The following is a 17,549-nucleotide window of genomic DNA, read 5'->3' on the forward strand; positions in this document are numbered from 1 at the left end:
ATTAATAGTGAAGACCTGCTGTTACGCTTGTTATCGGGTCTACATATTACAGTGTACATAGGCCTACATAATCACCGACGATTTGATTTACAAATGAACTAAAGAAAACGCCAGCACTCTTTTTTGCACCATTACAAACGATAACCCATTTATTAATTAATAATAGTAATCGAAAAAAACACCGAACATTACAACTTTGGTCTGAAATTTATAATACAACTCCACCATTTTAAATGTTTAAAAAAATGCAACAGACCATAACTAAATAAATAGTTACTGTTCGAGAATCACGGGGATTCATGAATGCAAATCCGAGTATATAAGTTCAACAACCTTTTATCTCTGCCTGACTTAATATATTTTTTACAAACGGGCTATTTTCTGTACTTTTTATAGCGACTTATCTAAATTCGTTGAGTCAATGACGACGGTTGTGTTGAAGAACCAAATGGTTTTTGAAACCCGGATGTGATGTAACTACACCTTGGTGTCCTTAGTCTCCACTGAACGATAATCATCGGTTGTGAAATTTCCAGTACTAAAAAAATATAATAATTAAAAGTTTCGTATTTATATAGAGACAAAGAAATAATGCATTTATGACGCATCATTCGCAGTAAACATATGCCTAATTCCTGTTCAAAACATTACCTTTACCCTCCAACATATGAAAACGCTAAACAATGTAACTAGTGTGTTTTAAAATTATATACCGTATCTGACAGGAATAGCTTGGTAACTTTGAGAAGGCACTGTGTATAGTATAGGGAAATTAGCACCACTCCGCCCCCCCCCCCCCCAATCGGGTTTGTTGTGAATCAATACACAATTGAATTTAGACCACTATTAACAAGTTCACTATATTATTTCCACACAAAGCAGGACACTGAGAGAAAGACGACTAAACAATAACGTCATGTTAATGTCATCTTGCGCATGCGTTTGAGTTTTGGCTTGGCAATTTTATCAAACTGTTTGGTCGTCGCCGGACAAAATTTCATCGAGTCTAGGAGACGACTTTGGATTCTAAAAATCTCATCTAAATAACATGCGTATTTCAATCCCTTTTTGGTTGTACGGTCGTCGAGAATTACTGTAATCAATTTAGTGGATGAGGAGGACTTTTATTTCGGAAAAGTGACGTAAAATCCTGGGTTGTCGCATATAGAAAGCTCCCAACTGCCTATTTCGCGGGGTAGGCCTATATGGCCTTGTTAGTAGGTACACTGATGCTATATTATAGAGGAGAAGTTAAATTCCCCTTTGATGATTGCTGCCGAAACTACATTTTTCAAAAGTAAAATGTTTACGTACCACAGTTGTTTACACATCGTCAGCTTGTATTCATCCGCCTCTTTTATATTGTCTGGTAAATTCTGGTTTTGTGTCTCAGGTAGAAGCAGAACTAATATGCCCGCTAGCAGAGATTGTGCTCCAAAGAGAATGAGCGGCATCACAATAGACGTGTAATCTCCAATCAGGAGGATATATGGAGCAGCCACGGAGCCAACTCTGGAGCAGATAGATGAAAATCCCAAACCAATATTTCTAGATAATGTTTCAAAATAGCATATTTTCAATTTATATCATATATTATACAAATAATGAATGTTTATGAGAGAATATGTAATGAGTTGAAACATTGACTGTTCTATTTATTCTTAATTGATGGCACCGCGTAGCAGAAATATTTTAAAAATATATTTACAAAACGCTGAACGTGCAATAGTACTTTAATATCATTACTTACCGTTTAGTAGAACTAATACCGAACGTTTCTAGGAAACACACATAGGGCGTGTTCCGTGTGAATATTTTTGACGATAAATACTTCGCGAATTCTTCTTAATAATGTTGTGTTTATAATTTTCTCGTCTGTTTTTGCACCATTTCTCAAGAAGTGTTCTCGTTGTTAGAATATAGATACTAGTGTCTAATATTATTACAAAGTCCCCTACAAAATAGGGGACTTGGTTCATTAAATCGACTACTTCGGTCTTGAAACGAGAAAAACAATTTCGGAAACTCTCGTGAGAATGACTTATAGTATTTTTGTTTAAAGCTATGGAAGTATTTTGATAAACATATAGCATATATGCTTATGACTTTTACAAACCTGACTGTGGTTGGGTGGAGTTCGGCTGAATATAGATAGGCAGTGCCGAACGAGGCAGTAATACAAAATTTGCCTATCATAGCAAATATCAGGACAGGAACTTTGTAATCTGTGGAAATGAAACACACAAAGTAAAATAATGTCTTCTTCATTATGATCTTGCGTGTGTTTTGTAGTTCGTCCTATTTTGTAGTTTTCTGGTCATTTAAAGAAGGATATTATTAAACTTGAGAAGATTAAAATCGTGCAACAAAGTTAGTTGGTTAGAAAGCCTTCGACACACAGGAACGGCTTTCTAGGTTGGGTCTATCGTCACTCGAAGATAGCGTGACATGATTTAAAACTATAAGAATTTCATGGTTTCGAAAATGTTTGTTTCTCTGATTTTTTTCACTTTCCAAATTCTGCCGGCCATTTTACACGAGCTCATCCTTTTAAGTTGTGTAAATCTAGGAGTAATACCTTAGTAGAGCTTCTTTCTTTTCACAAATAGGCCTACATGCAATTCATTACCTTATCACATTGTTTAAACGAACATAGGGCTCACACATAAAAACTATGAGAAGAGGCAGACTATAGGCCTACGACTAATCCTCTGTGCGTCCTTATTTCACTTAAGGTAAGGTAATACAAATATTACATTATTACCTTTAATTACAGCTGTTAAAAGTAAAGCGGCGCCACCTATACTCATGAATAAGCAAATTACTTTTTTTCTACCCAGACGTTTCAAAATAAGTTGTGACACAAAATACGCTGGTACCTCAACAGCTCCAGAAATGAAGAAAGCGAGATAAGGATTTAAACCTAAACTGTCTGTATGGAACGAAATACCATAATAGACCATAGAGTTTGAGAGCCTAGTTAACAAGAAAAAAACAAGATTATTATTATAAAAAAATATAACAATTATTATTAAACATTATTCTTTCATTAGTGCTGTTACTTTAGTATTTATAACATACCAGTTAAAACCAATGAGAAGTGTTTTCCATCGCATTGCTGATGAGGTACAGAATAACGCCTTAATGTTCTCAGTTTTAGCTGCATGTTCATTCTGCAAAGAGAATTAGTCATAAGCATACTACAGTTAAACTAGTTGATGTGAGCATTTGCACTAACAGAAAGATAAATTATACATGCCGTTTGTATATCAATTTTACACTAACCGTTTTAATAGCTTTCAAAGTTTCAAGACAGTCTTCTGGTAATGATGTCTTGTTTATTTTTGCAAAGTTTCTCAATATTTTAATACTTTCTTCGTATCTTCCTTTTGTCATAAGCCACCGAGGTGATTCTGGTATTATCCTATATATTGTTTTATTTATTAAAAAATTAAAAGTATACAGATTACTTTCGTATATTTTCAAATTTAAAAACAATTAAATTTGTTTTCTCGCGATCATAATTAAAAAAGAAAAGACAGACAGAACTTACCAAAAGTAGCTCAAGAATAAGACACCGGGCAAAGAAAGCGCCAACTCCATGTTCTGCCAATCCCTAATGACATAAGCTATACCAGCTAATATGATGTAACCAATAGTAAAGAAGTATGCTATCGAAATCCCAACAAAAGTCCTCCATGATGGACCCACACTCTCTGTTACTGAAATAAAATATTTTGGAATGGTTTTAAAACGGTTGTTACTTACATTATCGTTTGGAAGAGTATTTTACTCAACCAAATTTGAGTAATAAAACTAAAGACCAACACAGACGAGCGGCAACGGTACGGTAAGCGGAAAACCGCGTATCTTGTCCTACATAGAATCAGTATCTATCCTGAGCCGGTTTCCGCTCAACCGCCTGTCCGCTCAATGTTGTGCGTAAATGCGGGTTATAAGAAATAACATAGATTCTATATTTTACTCTATAGCTCACTATGTCGGTCAGATGATCGGTCGGTAAACACCAACTCAAATGTGGGCACGCGTCTGCAGCATGTATGTATGTATATGACCTTGTTGTTTCACGCTTACCGTTTACCGTTTCCGCTGGTCTGTGTACATTTGCCTTTACATACAATTGTATATCCTTACCAATAACATAAGAAGTTAGATATACGCCTAAGCTCGCGATCCCAAGCAGGAATTGAAACGTAATGAATACTGGAAAAGAACTAGAAAAACTTGACAAAACACCACATGTAACCTAGAAAACAAAACCAGAACGGTATGGATTAAGTGATACATTCCTAGCTATCGGCTAAAGTTTGTTTTCCGTTGGTTGATTTCTTATAAAATTTAAATATGCATGTGTAGAGATTTCCCGTAAGAAAATCATATCGCATGGTTTGTTGCATGAGATTATGGTTTCACCCACCAAACCTTGATGGTCTAAATCTAGCAAATCAATATTGAGGATTCCCGAACCACGACAGCACCAACGCTGAATGGATGTGTAAGTATATTGTAATTTGTTTGTGTGCTGTACTTGGCTCTCTGGGAGCACAGTTTTGTACTGAAGATGCTACACAAATATAATGAAGTATACATAAATAAATACACATCTCAGTACATTCCAGAGACAACCAAAAAATCAGTTGTTGTACTATCTACTAACCTGTAACAGCAACGAAAACATTAGTATTTTCTTTCGACCAAACAAGTCTGAGAGTTGTCCCAAGATTAACGAACCGATAAGTTTTCCAAACAGCACGATAGATTTTCCTAGTTGACGCATCCAGTTTTTATGGCAAACCAAGTTCCACTAAATCAAAAAACGTTTTGTAAAAAAATGTGTACAAGATTCACTATTTTGACAATAATCATATACTCAGATGTAGATGTACTTTTTAAATGGTGACTCTTATATGAAACTTACTTCTGTGACGACTGTCTCTCCATAAATAGCACGATCGTAGAGCCATCCTGAACGACACTCGGTCTCTTCATCCGATTCAGATGTGCAGTTAAAATCACTATTACTGTTTAAGCTAGTGATGTTGTATTGTTCATATTCCTTACATTTAGACCATTCATCTTGGTCGCTGTCCCATGGGATTGCACATTCAATGGCGTCGTCTTCGTACTTCAGTGCCCCTTCAAATTGGCAGTGATGTTTGGGTGAACCACTTATAAACGTGTTGGCGAAGCTATGAAAAGCGCAGGGAATGGCTGTAAGGCACACCAAGAAAAAGTGTAACTTCTGAATTCTTCCAAATTCACCTACGTGGTTTACGAGAATATCGTCGAATTTTTCCATGATCTACAAAATAATTTACAAATATCAATAACAATCAGCGATAGTAACCTTATATGGTTTGGATAGGTTTATGGCCTATGGTCTACAGTATGTTTCACATATATTTCAGAGACAATTACACAATCAAGCAAACAATAACAATGATGATATCTGCTTGGACTATCGGTATATTAATAAATCCACAGATTTTAGTTGTTAAATTAATATATCATAACACAACGTATGTACACTGTGTGGGATAGAAAAAGAGTCATGGTTTGTGTATTCAATTGCGGCAACATTATTTGTACTATCATTTCTGTTTGCGTTATCAACAATATGATAATTGTATATAGCAGAATAATTCACGAATTGGTAAAACGAAAATGTCAATCATAGCCGGTGCATTCAGTAGCTCTGAATTTCAAAATCACATTTGGTTTATTGGACTAGATTTGGTATCTGTAAATTTCATTGCAAACCCTTTCATTTACACAATTTCCATGCCACAGTTCCGAGCCGAGTTGCTCAAATTTTTCCGGATCAGGACATGTTTGCAGAGAGCACACATAATATGTGATACTGTATCACAGAATTTGCCTATGATACTGTACACATTATATATACACGTTGGTACAACCCCGGCCATAACTCATCACCTAGCCTAGCAAATGATTTATTTATTTATCTTTTACAAGATTAGCATGGTGGGTGGGGGGGAGGGGTTGTACCCACCACTTAAAATGTGCCATGGCCATTCATGACAATTTTCCCACCAATTTTAAAGGGTTTACTTTCGGCTGTTTTTTTTAAAATGGGTGTCTGAAAGGCGACCTCCACCACTAAATTTGTATGACAATGGTCATTCATTCGGACCTACTCCAAACAAAATTGCGACACATATTTCGTGGGATTAACATTAAGGCTAATAGATTTTTTCGGCCCGTTACAATGTTCCTACTACTAGCCACACCCATCCGAATAAACTCGCCAGACGGTCATTTATATACATTGATGTACACACATAATTGTCACATGCATAGAAATTTAACTTTCCAGTTAGGTTAACCCTTCTCGTCTTCATCTCAAAAGGTACACAACTAACAAGCAAGCAATACATGATGCCGTGTTGGTCTGCCGCAGTATGGCTAAATCCTCCCAGGCCAGCTAAACTTCAACCACTATATTTTCATGATTAGGTAAGGTAGCAAAACCGATTTACAGAAACATCAATTGGTTCCGAAGACAATATTTATTTTGCTACATCTTACCTCTGCTGTTAAAGTTAAGTGAAATTGCTACAAGTCAAGTAAAATATTTGTCGGACAGGTGTGTATCCAACCATTACAAAGTTGAAAGAAGGACAAACCATTATAGCTTAATGGCATTTGTATTATTAATTGTCACTTAATAAAAGTAGTTCTACTCTTATTGTAATTAGTTACAGGAAAGTATTGTACGGGCAATTAGACAACGTATTCTGACATTATCCATTGATTTTATTTGGTTTATTGTTAAAAACAATTATTTTAGTTCCAATGTATAGTCAATGATTTACCAGATAGATTAGTCAGATGCATTTTAAACAAACATTTACGTTTCTTGTTTAGGCTGTTTAACTGTGCTGGTATTGATGTTTATGAATATAAATGTGTGTAGGCTTATAGTATAAACATCAGTGATGCATATTATTGTAGTATCACATCATCAGGTACATAAAATCATGAACAGGTGTCTCGGGATCAAGACACTTACCATCACGCACAATGCTAGAAAACTCGTTGTTTTTTTGGCACGAGACATCAGACATCAACGATTATTTGCTTAATCATTGCAATAATGTGTGATAATCCACAAAAGTGGAGTAGACCTCACCACCATGCGCTGGTGACCCCCTGCAACTCGTCGAATAGGACGAAGACGAATAAAGTTTGCTAATGTTAAACTTCGTTCTGCATAAACTAGGCTAACTTCTATTGGCTGCAATTTATGGGAAACTCGCGGACCATTAACTTAAAGGTCTTTTATCTGATATGGAATGTAAAATCATGTGTTTTCAACCATTCAAACCACCGAACTTATAATCCGGTGTTTTTTTAGAAAACTAATTGCATTGTATTTAGAGATAGTGACTATCTCTATAATAATGGACTTATTTACGATAACTGAGCGGGCCGATAATAATAAAGGCCAATTACAAAACCAGAAACAAAATTATGACTTTTGACAGACCTCTATTAAATCAATCTATCGACTCAATAGCATATACGATTGGGTTACGTAGGGGTATTTTATATGTATTGTAACAACCTCCGATATCCATACAAGTACTGCCAACAGGAACATAATGGATGATTGTTCTACGTACCACAGTTGTTTACATAGGGTCAACGTATTCACCAGCCTCTTAAAATGCCAACAATAAAAGAAATATACTAGGTATTACCTTTTCAATTTAAAAACTACATATTATTTATTACTATAGCATGCATGGCAATTTTTACTCAAGTTTAACAACTACCTAGTAAGTTCCCATTTATAATATGTGTTAGATATAGCCCTGCAATAATAATGACTTATGGTAAATACCAGATAATACTCTTCCCTGGTAAATAAATTCTGTGACCATTACGATACGATAGTATTTATTGTCATTTTTACAACAAGGTACAAATTAAATTTGGTTGGTTGATTTACATTGATATACATACAATATACAAGTATATAAAGAAAAGAAGAAAAAAAAAAAGAAAATACAGGGATCTAACAAACTTGCTATTAAATACATGAATAGAATTATAAACTAAAGATTGTCGGCAACGTGTTTTGATTCAGAGTGATCAGTCTACCAGTTTGGCTAAGCTTAAACAATTTATTTAGAGAGTGATCGGGATCTTGACGAATTCTATTGACAGTTTTTAGTTGTCCCTTTCATGAAGTGAAATAAAAGCTTCAAGGCCGATGATTTTACAATTACCACTTAAGTTAGTTTGTTTTTTCCATTTGAGGACGACGATTATCTTGTGTTTGCTAGAGTGTAAAATCATAAATACTCGTATCCCTTTTATTGGTTACGCATCCTTGCACGAAGACGACAACGACCGGCAGTATATCTCTCTCCCTCCCCTATCTCGTGGCGCGAGGCCCTTCTGAATCGCTTGGCTCTTATACAGCAGGCCTAGTCTTTCTAGCTAGGGCCTCGCATTCAAACGCCGCTTTTAACACAGCCATTTTAATCCAATACAAATGTTATTTCATTAAACAATAAAAAAAAATAACAGTTCAGATATTATTTAGTATTCAGATTTCAGTTTTTTTTTAATTTCATTTCAAGCACGACACAATAAAGTAAAATTGTAACATTTACATGTAAAATAAGATGAAATATAAAGTTTGTAATTATATTAGGCATAAGCAAACACTAAATCTGATCTGTATGATGTAAACATGAACGGGTAATGAAGACACGGAATTCGACGTGCGTTTACACTAACCAGAGGGAAAACTAATACCTGAATTTTACTATGAATAATCCATGATTTTACTAACCGTTTTAAAATCTTCCATAGTTCTAAGACAGTCTTCTGATGAGGATGTCTTTTTGCTAAGTTTTGTCAATATTGTAACACTTTCTTCGTATCTCTTCCTTTTGTCATAAGCCACCAAGAAGACTGTACTTACTATTTTATTAAGGATGTCTTTTTGCTAAGTTTTGTCAATATTTTAACACTTTCTTCGTATCTCTTCCTTTTGTCATAAGCCACCAAGAAGACTGTACTTACTATTTTATTAAGGATGTCTTTTTGCTAAGTTTTGTCAATATTTTAACACTTTCTTCGCATCTCTTCCTTTTGTCATAAGCCACCAAGAAGACTGTACTTACTATTTTATTATGGATGTCTTTTTGCTAAGTTTTGTCAATATTTTAACACTTTCTTCGTATCTCTTCCTTTTGTCATAAGCCACCAAGAAGACTGTACTTACTATTTTATTAAGTACACTACTGTATAACCTACCTCTTAGATTAGCTGATTTAAAAAAACGTCACCTCCGCTTAATTCAACGTACTGTACCATCCGAAATCGTTGATAGGAACGGAAATTACGTCAGGAAGTAGTATATACAACATTACTTCGACGTACATGCATAATACAGCGCCTGATTTTGTACTCTAATTCCCGGGTAATCACAATTTTAGAGTCAGTATTACATAGACAAACATCTATTGCCGGATTTGATTTTCAAATTCGGATTAAATGAACTAAAGAAAACACCAGCACTTTTATACCATCAGTAAGCTAAACCTTAAACCAATACTTGTTTTTATCGAAACAAAAATTGAAAAATAAAATCCAAATACACATCGTAACGTAAGTTAATCACATTACAAATTTAGGTCTGAATTTTGATTTATTTTTTATTGTCCCACATTTGAATGTCCTAGTGTTTGAATGTCTGTGAAACATGTTACTACACTAGCAATCATTACTGAACTAGTTTGTCGAGAAGGTGCATGCACGGCTTTTGTAGTTTTCCGAAGTTTATAAACTGTTCTACAATAGCAAACTTTGGAAAACTTTCTACCAAACTCATGGTTTGCATGAGCTGGCTTACTATAAAGGTTGCTATTGTACTAACAAACTTTAGGAAGAAGGTTGTTTAACTGAAGGTTTAACTGAGGATCACATAACTTACTGTAGTCATGTGATCTTCAGATGAATATGTTGCCTGGACCCCACATTTTAAAGCTTAAGCTTCCAGTGGGGTACCCTTTTTCTCATTTATTATCTATTATTTCTAGAAAATGTAACTGTATTTTATTTTTATTTGAGAAATAAATTTATTATTGATTGATTGATTGATGAACAGCGTAACACGTCGAGTTCGTAAACAAGCTGGTTTAGACTTTTCTGACGAAAAAACTGCTTTGACCATTTGGTATCAACATACAGTAGTTTTATTCCTTATCATTAAAATAGTACACGAATAGTTTTGTAAGTTTAGTAATTTGTTTTCTGTTCTAGTAATGAAGAATCATCATCACAAAAGTAAAAAGAACAATCCAATACAATTAACACAAATTTACCTAACTTTTAAAAGAAAATTTATACCTCAGTTGGGTAATAAATCTAAAAATAATATTTTCCTAATTGTTTTGTTATAATAATAATCAGGATAAAAATGTTTGTGTTGTTTAAATAAAGTATGTTCTTATCTAAATAAAAGAAATCTTTCTCGACTCTCAAGTTGGGAGGATCACGTGGTTTATGAAACCCAAATGTGATGTAACTATAGGCCTACATCGTCGTGTCTTTGGTCTCCACTGATCTATATTCCTCGGGTTTAGAATCTCTAGCACTAAAACATAAAAAAAGTAATCAATTATTGTAAAAAACATGTGGAACTTTAAAAAACATGTGGAGCTTTAAAAAACAATAGTGTACGCAATTGTGTATTTTTACGATATTTAGCCTTTGGACGATCAGGAATATGGAATTGAAAAGTGTTTAAATGAAAATGTCTACGTACCAACATTGTTTAGAAACAGTCAGCTTATATGCATCAGCCTCTTTTATATTGTCTGGTAGATTCTGGTTGTGTGTCTCTGGTAGAAGCAGTATTAATATTCCTGCCAGCAGAGATTGTCCACCAAAGAGAATGAGCGGCATCACAACAGACGTGTAATCTCCGATCAGAAGGATATACGGAGCAGATACCCCGCCAACTCTGGCGCAGATGGATGAAAATCCCAAACCAATATTCCTAAATAATATTGTAAAATACTCCATTTACATTTTATATAATGGTAGAAATTAGTAGTACAAATAGTGTACTATAAATTCTTGGTAGTGTACAGTTTTGAAATTTGATGATGGTGTTTTGGTTTTTTTTTTGACGTTTAGACACTTTATTATATCTATCTGCTCCTTTCTCATAAATAAATTAGTAGGGCCATACAACAGAGTGCGCTAGCAAAAATATTAGGCCTATGACTTTTACCTGACCGTGGTTGGATACAGTTCGGCTGAGTATAAATAAACAACTCCGTACGAAGCGGTGATACATAATTTGCCTATCATAGCAAATACCAAGACAGGGACTTTATAATCTACCGAAAATGTATAAAAGTTTATATTTATTAATTAACTTATGAATTATCGTTTTTTACGGTAAGTATAATTCTACGTTTATTATGAATAAATGAATATAACAGAGGCAAAATTAAAACGTCATGAACTCAACTTTAAACAAACATGTATATTATTAAGATGACCTGTTTGCATCTGTTTCGTACGGAGTGATGCAACAGAGTTTGAATTTGACGCATGTGAAATCGTATCTCCTCGCCACATGTATGCTTACTTAATAACATATAGGCCTATAAGGTTTATATTTACTAACCTTTAATTACAGTTGTCGAAAGTAAAACTACGCCACCTATACTCATGAATATGCAAATTACTCTTTTTCTGCCCAGACGTTTTAAAAGAAGTTGTGACAAAATATACGCTGGTACCTCAACAGCTCCAGAAATGAAGAAAGCGAGATAAGGATTCGAACCCAAACTTTCTGTATGAAATGCAATTCCATAATATACCATAGAATTTGAGAGCCTATTAGGTAGTGGAACAAAAGGATTACTAATATAAGATATGTATTACCTATTTTAATATGAATTCTAAGACCGCTGTTTTACATTTTGTCATAACATACCAGTTAAAACCAATGAGAAGTGTTTTCCATCGCATTGTAGGTGAGGTGAAGAATAATGCCTTAATGTTCTCAGTTTGGGCGCCATGTTCTTTCTGTAAACGGAAATAGTCATATCGAAATATTATAATAGTTGAAATAAACTTGAAGATAAGTAAACATTATTAATGATCTAAATGTATTGATTAATGAAGACCCTGTCGTCTGTGTGCATTACTTAATTTACACTAACCGTTTTAACCGCTTTCAGAGTTTCAAGACAGTCTTCTGGTAATGACGTCTTGTTTGTTTTTGCAAAGTTTCTCAATATTTTAACACTTTCTTCGTATCTTCCTTTTGTCATGAGCCATCGGGGAGATTCTGGTAATATCCTACATTATATTTATATCATGATTTTAGTTAAATAGTACTTAAAGCCCCATTTATACTAGGACGATAACGATTGATGATAAATAGATAAATATGTATTTTTCCTACATGAAATAAAAGTAATCTACTAGGATGACCTGACTATAGGATAACCATCTATGCTGCCTTTGAAGAAAATAATATTTTCACACGTCCAATTAAATGACGTCATGATTAGCAAGAACAATAATATCGTGACGATCCAACGATTGTATTGTTCATATTGATCATGATGTCATTTGATAGGAATAAAATAAAATGTTAATGGAATGATGATAATAAAATTCACGCGACATTTTTGGTGTATAATAGACAGAAGAAGCTTGGTTGATTTTGGTGTGCCACTCTCTTTCTTCCCAGTAGGAAACTGTACCCTAATCATTTTAATTCTCTAGAAGATATTCAAGAAAACAGAGAATCTTACCAAAAGTAGCTCAAGAATAAGACACCGGGCAAAGAAAGCGTCAACTCAATATTCTGCCAATCTCTAAGGGCATAAGCTACACCAGTTAATATGATGTAACCAAGAGTATAGAAGTATTCTATCGTAATCCCTATAAATGTCCTCCATGATGGCCCTACTATTTCGGTTACTAAAACAAAATAAATAGGAAGGAAGGAATGAATGATTATGGTTGCTACATGTCAGACATTTGTTTGCAATTACGTTTTTTAATCTATATTTTTTCTGTTTTTCATAATATATTATACAAAGTTCTGTAAATATAATATTTACCAATGACAAAAGCTGTCAGAAAGACACCTGAGGAAGCGCAACCAAGCAAGAATTGAAAGGTAATAAATACTGGAAAAGAACCAGACAAACTTGACAAAACACCACATGTAATCTGAAACAAAACACATTACAATAAATTAGATGGTGTTTTTTTTTTGTAAGACTACTCCGCGAGAGTAGTCTTACACATTATAAAGAAGTAATAAATACAGTACACTCCAGAGACAAAAAAAAATCCACTTCAAGAAAAACTAACCTGTAACAGCAATGAAATCAGTAGTATTTTCTTTCGACCAAACAAGTCCGATAGTTGTCCGAAGACTAATGAACCGATAAGTTTTCCAAGAAGTACGATTGATTTTCCAAGTTGACGCATCCAGTTTTGATCACAAACCAAGTCCCACTGAATAAGAAAACGTTAATACTTGTTGTTACCATGTGACGTTAGGTAGACCATGATGTTACGATAGGAGGAGGAGGAGGAGGAAAAAGAGTAATAGAAAGATGAAGAGGATAAGAAGGAGTAGAAGGAAGAGAAGGAGAAGGATGAAAGAGGAAGAGTAAGAGGAGGAGGAAGAGGAGGAAGAAGAGGAATAGAAAGATGAAGAGGATAAGAAGGAGTAGAAGGAAGAGAAGGATGAAAGAGGAAGAGGAATAGAAAGATGAAGAGGATGAGAAGGAGGAGGAGGAAGAGGGACAGAGAAAAAAAGGAGGAAGAGAAGGAGTAGGAGGAAGAGGGACAGAGAGAGAGAAAGAGAAGGAGTAGGAGAATGAGGAAGAGGAGGAACAGAAGTAAAAGGAACATAAAGAGAAAGTGGAAAAGAAGGAGTAGGAGAAAGAGGAGGATGAAAAATAGATACTCACTAAATTCGCCACTTGGTATTTATTCCATTTAAATCGACGCCATCGTTTTATGCTCTGTCTACACTATCAAACTTTATGTGACAACAAAATCTGATGTGTGCCCATATATGAACATGATGATTTCATATCACTATTATATTTGGGCTCATCACACTTTTTAGTCGCGTGAAAACGCGACTCTACAGCTCACTATGTCGGTCGGTCGGATTGTTAATCGGTCGTCTTTCGGTCGGTTGGTCGGTCAGTCGGTAAACACTAACTCAAATTTGAGCACGTGACTGCAGCCATGTATATGGCCTTGATTTTGTCAAACTAACTTGATAGTTAATATTTTGTAAACATTTTGTGCTGGTCAAACCTCTTGTTACGAGAGTGTTCCTCCGTTTTAAAGGAAAGTAACCAATAAATATTATTATATTATTAACTGTTGTTAATCAAAATAATAAGTCTTTAATTTATTATAGACAGAGCTTTAAGATTCAATATTTCGGCACTAAGTAAATTTAATCAATTAATTCAAAGTGTAGTTGAAGGAGGGAGCAAGTATGTTTTAATGCTCTCTCATTGCTACTTTGTAGGCCTACAATCAACCCCTAAAATTGTGTAATACTTACTTCTGTGACGACTGTCTCTCCGTAAATAGCACGATCGTAGAGCCATCCTGAACGACACTCGGTCTCTTCATCCGATTCAGATGTACAGTTAAAATCACTATTACTGTTTAAGCCAGTTATGTTGTATTGTTCATATTCCTTACATTTAGACCATTCATCTTGGTCGCTGTCCCATGGGATTGCACATTCAATGGCGTCGTCTTCGTACTTCAGTGCCCCTTCAAATTGGCAGTGATGTTTGGGTGAACCACTTATAAACGTGTTGGCGAAGCTATGAAAAGCGCAGGGAATGGCTGTAAGGCATACCAAGAAAAAGTACAACTTCTGAGCTCTTCCAAATTCACCTACGTGGTTTACAAGAATATCGTCAAACGCTTCCATAACTCTGCAGCTAACAACACTTTTCTTACAATCAAATTATCAGCGAATTCTAATGTCACTCGTTGTCTTGAGCTCCGATGCAGATTTCTTATTATCGATCTGTTAACAGATGGCTATTGACTGAATGATACAACATTGAAAAATAAAAATAGTGATCTTTTTCTTTACTCTATCATGGTCAAACCTACTAAATCGATTACTGGCAGATCAGATCATTGCAGTGTTATCTTGGTCAATAACTAAGACAAGGTTCCTGTAAGGTTAGCAAACAAAGGCTCTCCGTATATGGTGTTCAATGAAACTCCGCGGACACAATCACCTTATTTTATATGTACAGGTGCTAGAAACGCTTTGCATAAATTCTACGTCACAAATAAAGCGTCTACGTACGGTAATATTGAAACTAGATACAAATCTTTCTTTTAGCTCAGCTACTGGCTTGAATTTAAAATGTAATATTTAGTTACACGTAGGCCTACATAAACAAAAAGGTGTAACAGAAATCACAACGAAAATACATGAATTTGACAAAGTTATGTCATAAAAAATAATTTAGCTTTTGTTCGGTAGTTAGGTAGTTCAAACAGATGTTACAACTGTATACCATCCCGGGAAAAACACTGCACCGAATATGTGGGTATAGGCCTGGGTGGATAATTTTGGATATAGCGTGAAAATAAAAATTTTAACCAACCTAAAAGGTCATATACTACCAGGGCATAGTATCAATCTGATGAAACATAATTGCTACATCGTTTTTGACACATGTGAGCCCGATAAACAAATACAAGGAAACTAGTATTGGTTGTAAAGTTATTTAATATGAATGGCAAGTCATTATTTTCCATCATTTTTTTTAATGCCTCTTCATACACACTTGTACAAAATAATGAAATAAAAAATGCAATTGGTTATTGATTGATTATTGATTTTCTTACCTATTTTGCTGCACACAATCCCGTTTATAAATTGCTGGCCTTATGGATGTTCACACACAGAAAGAGCAAAGTAGTTAAGTGAACTGATTCTACCGCGTGTATGCAAATTTAAAAGAAAAATAAAACGATTATAGGATTTCAACCTAATTTATTCTACGAATATAATTATATCACGTATACAATTCATAAGTAGAAATGCTAATATTTAAAGGCCTTGTCGACCCACTATAATACAAACAAATCTATTTATTGTAATTATAAACATATGGTGTTTCAAATGGATTATAAATAGAGACAAATAATTTTTTTGTGCGAAATCCTTTAAATTTTCTGGCAGATTTGTTTTTACCCAGAATTACACTTGTGTTTTGCAAAATGTTATTGTAAACATATTTAGACACAAGAAAGAAACACAGATAAACATTTAAAGTGAACATCGACTCTACCGTCTTTATCTACGGAGACGTTTGTCTATGCTCTTCCCTACAAAAGACAAATAAAACTATTATTTATTTAGCGACAATTGCTATTTTGTTTATACAGATAATAATGTAAATAATGGAAGGAATGCAAATTATTTAAACTTAAAGGCATTGTCCCATTAGGTCTACCTTGTAATGATTAAAACCAACATAGTACTAATTAAAGTGGTGACGTTTTTTGCAAAATGTTTGTCGAATCGAACAAATTTAGTAAGTTATGTTGATACAAAGCATTAGTAGGCCAGCAGTCAGTATCCTACTAGTACTAGCAAAATGAAATAAGGCTTATAAGCATCATCAACTTTGTTTAGTAACGCCATTTCTGCTGCGAAGCCTCATAAATTATTCTAATATTGCAATATTGTTGTTTTAATCTACCAAGCAAAGTGAATTTCCATTTTTATGGACAATTAAAATTTCTTGAATCTTGAATCTAATAAACAATGCTATGCTTTACATATTAATAATAACAATGCTATTATAGATTTATTTTAAATTAATATTGACTTAATTAAAACTATAAAATTACGAGAAAAAGGTATAAATATAAAAATGATTATTAAGCCTATTATTGTTATTATGTATGGAACTAGTACTATAGAAAATGAAACAATGCTTTTTTTATTTATTTATTTAACAACATATTTATACAGGATTATACACAATTAAGTTGAATATACCATTGTGGTCCTGTCGACAAAAACGGATACAAATTTAAATACAATACAAAAACAGTTTATATATTTTAATATAATATTCTGAAGAGATGCAATATAGTATAGTATTCCTTGTAATATTATAGGATTGTAGTGGTAGTCTGTTGTATATAACACCATGACGGAAATATATTTTGTAAATAAGATTTTCTCCTGACACCAACATGCCGCCCCCACCTCAACACCCCCCCCCCCCCCTGGTCAGGCTTGCAACACAAATCAGCTGAAATAGTTTTCCATTAGGTGAATTTATTTGGGCTAATTCAAAAAATTTTGACTGAGAAAAGTTCACACATCCCCTGCAATGTTTATTGCTTACATGCTTGATAAGTGCTCATGAACGCATGAGATCTCATTTCCACAATGGTTGCGGTATGTTTTTGGCATCAAACTATGTAAG

General features: G+C 34.2%; 2 protein-coding genes across 5 annotated transcripts; both read right to left on the bottom strand.

The window, feature by feature from the left end:
- Positions 1-460: 460 nt before the first annotated feature.
- LOC144848094 (organic cation transporter protein-like) lies at positions 461-6,662 on the bottom strand. 3 transcript variants are annotated; one of them, XM_078704779.1, is made up of 11 exons: positions 6,571-6,662; positions 4,940-5,323; positions 4,679-4,825; positions 4,156-4,267; positions 3,554-3,722; positions 3,286-3,424; positions 3,082-3,173; positions 2,765-2,976; positions 2,117-2,225; positions 1,315-1,548; positions 461-538 (listed from the first exon to the last, which is right to left on the bottom strand). In XM_078704779.1, the coding sequence occupies exons 2-11, from the start codon at positions 5,318-5,320 to the stop codon at positions 478-480; spliced, it is 1,656 nt and encodes a 551-aa protein (XP_078560905.1). In that variant the 5' UTR covers positions 5,321-5,323; positions 6,571-6,662; the 3' UTR covers positions 461-477. The 3 variants fall into 3 exon arrangements, with proteins under 3 accessions (XP_078560905.1, XP_078560904.1, XP_078560902.1); XM_078704778.1 differs by having other exon boundaries at positions 1,318-1,548; positions 4,096-4,267; XM_078704776.1 differs by having other exon boundaries at positions 4,096-4,267.
- Positions 6,663-10,240: 3,578 nt separating this feature from the next.
- On the bottom strand, positions 10,241-16,232 carry LOC144848095 (organic cation transporter protein-like). Of its 2 annotated transcripts, XM_078704780.1 has the most exons (11): positions 15,952-16,232; positions 14,633-15,133; positions 13,411-13,557; positions 13,155-13,266; positions 12,843-13,011; positions 12,243-12,381; positions 12,014-12,105; positions 11,702-11,913; positions 11,300-11,408; positions 10,829-11,062; positions 10,241-10,657 (listed from the first exon to the last, which is right to left on the bottom strand). In XM_078704780.1, exons 2-11 carry the CDS (start codon positions 15,011-15,013, stop codon positions 10,597-10,599), a joined length of 1,656 nt encoding a protein of 551 aa, XP_078560906.1. In that variant the 5' UTR covers positions 15,014-15,133; positions 15,952-16,232; the 3' UTR covers positions 10,241-10,596. The 2 variants fall into 2 exon arrangements, with proteins under 2 accessions (XP_078560906.1, XP_078560907.1); XM_078704781.1 differs by lacking the exon at positions 15,952-16,232 and having other exon boundaries at positions 14,633-15,318.
- Between the last annotated feature and the right edge of the window lie 1,317 nt (positions 16,233-17,549).

Source organism: Antedon bifida, chromosome 7, assembly GCF_963402885.1.
Source record: "Antedon bifida chromosome 7, ecAntBifi1.1, whole genome shotgun sequence".
Classification (NCBI taxonomy): Eukaryota; Metazoa; Echinodermata; class Crinoidea; order Comatulida; family Antedonidae; genus Antedon; species Antedon bifida.

Coding starts and splice junctions, on each gene's coding strand:
- LOC144848094 (XM_078704776.1), bottom strand. CDS start 5,320: ATGGAAAAATTCGACGATATTCTCGTAAACCACGTAGGTGAATTTGGA. Junction 4,268..4,678: donor TGTTTTCGTTGCTGTTACAG/GTTAGTAGATAG, acceptor TTTGTTTTCTAG/GTTACATGTGGTGTTTTGTC. Junction 1,549..2,116: donor CTCCACCCAACCACAGTCAG/GTTTGTAAAAGT, acceptor AACATTATCTAG/AAATATTGGTTTGGGATTTT.
- LOC144848095 (XM_078704780.1), bottom strand. CDS start 15,013: ATGGAAGCGTTTGACGATATTCTTGTAAACCACGTAGGTGAATTTGGA. Junction 11,409..11,701: donor TTCGACAACTGTAATTAAAG/GTTAGTAAATAT, acceptor CATTTTCGGTAG/ATTATAAAGTCCCTGTCTTG. Junction 11,063..11,299: donor CTGTATCCAACCACGGTCAG/GTAAAAGTCATA, acceptor AATATTATTTAG/GAATATTGGTTTGGGATTTT.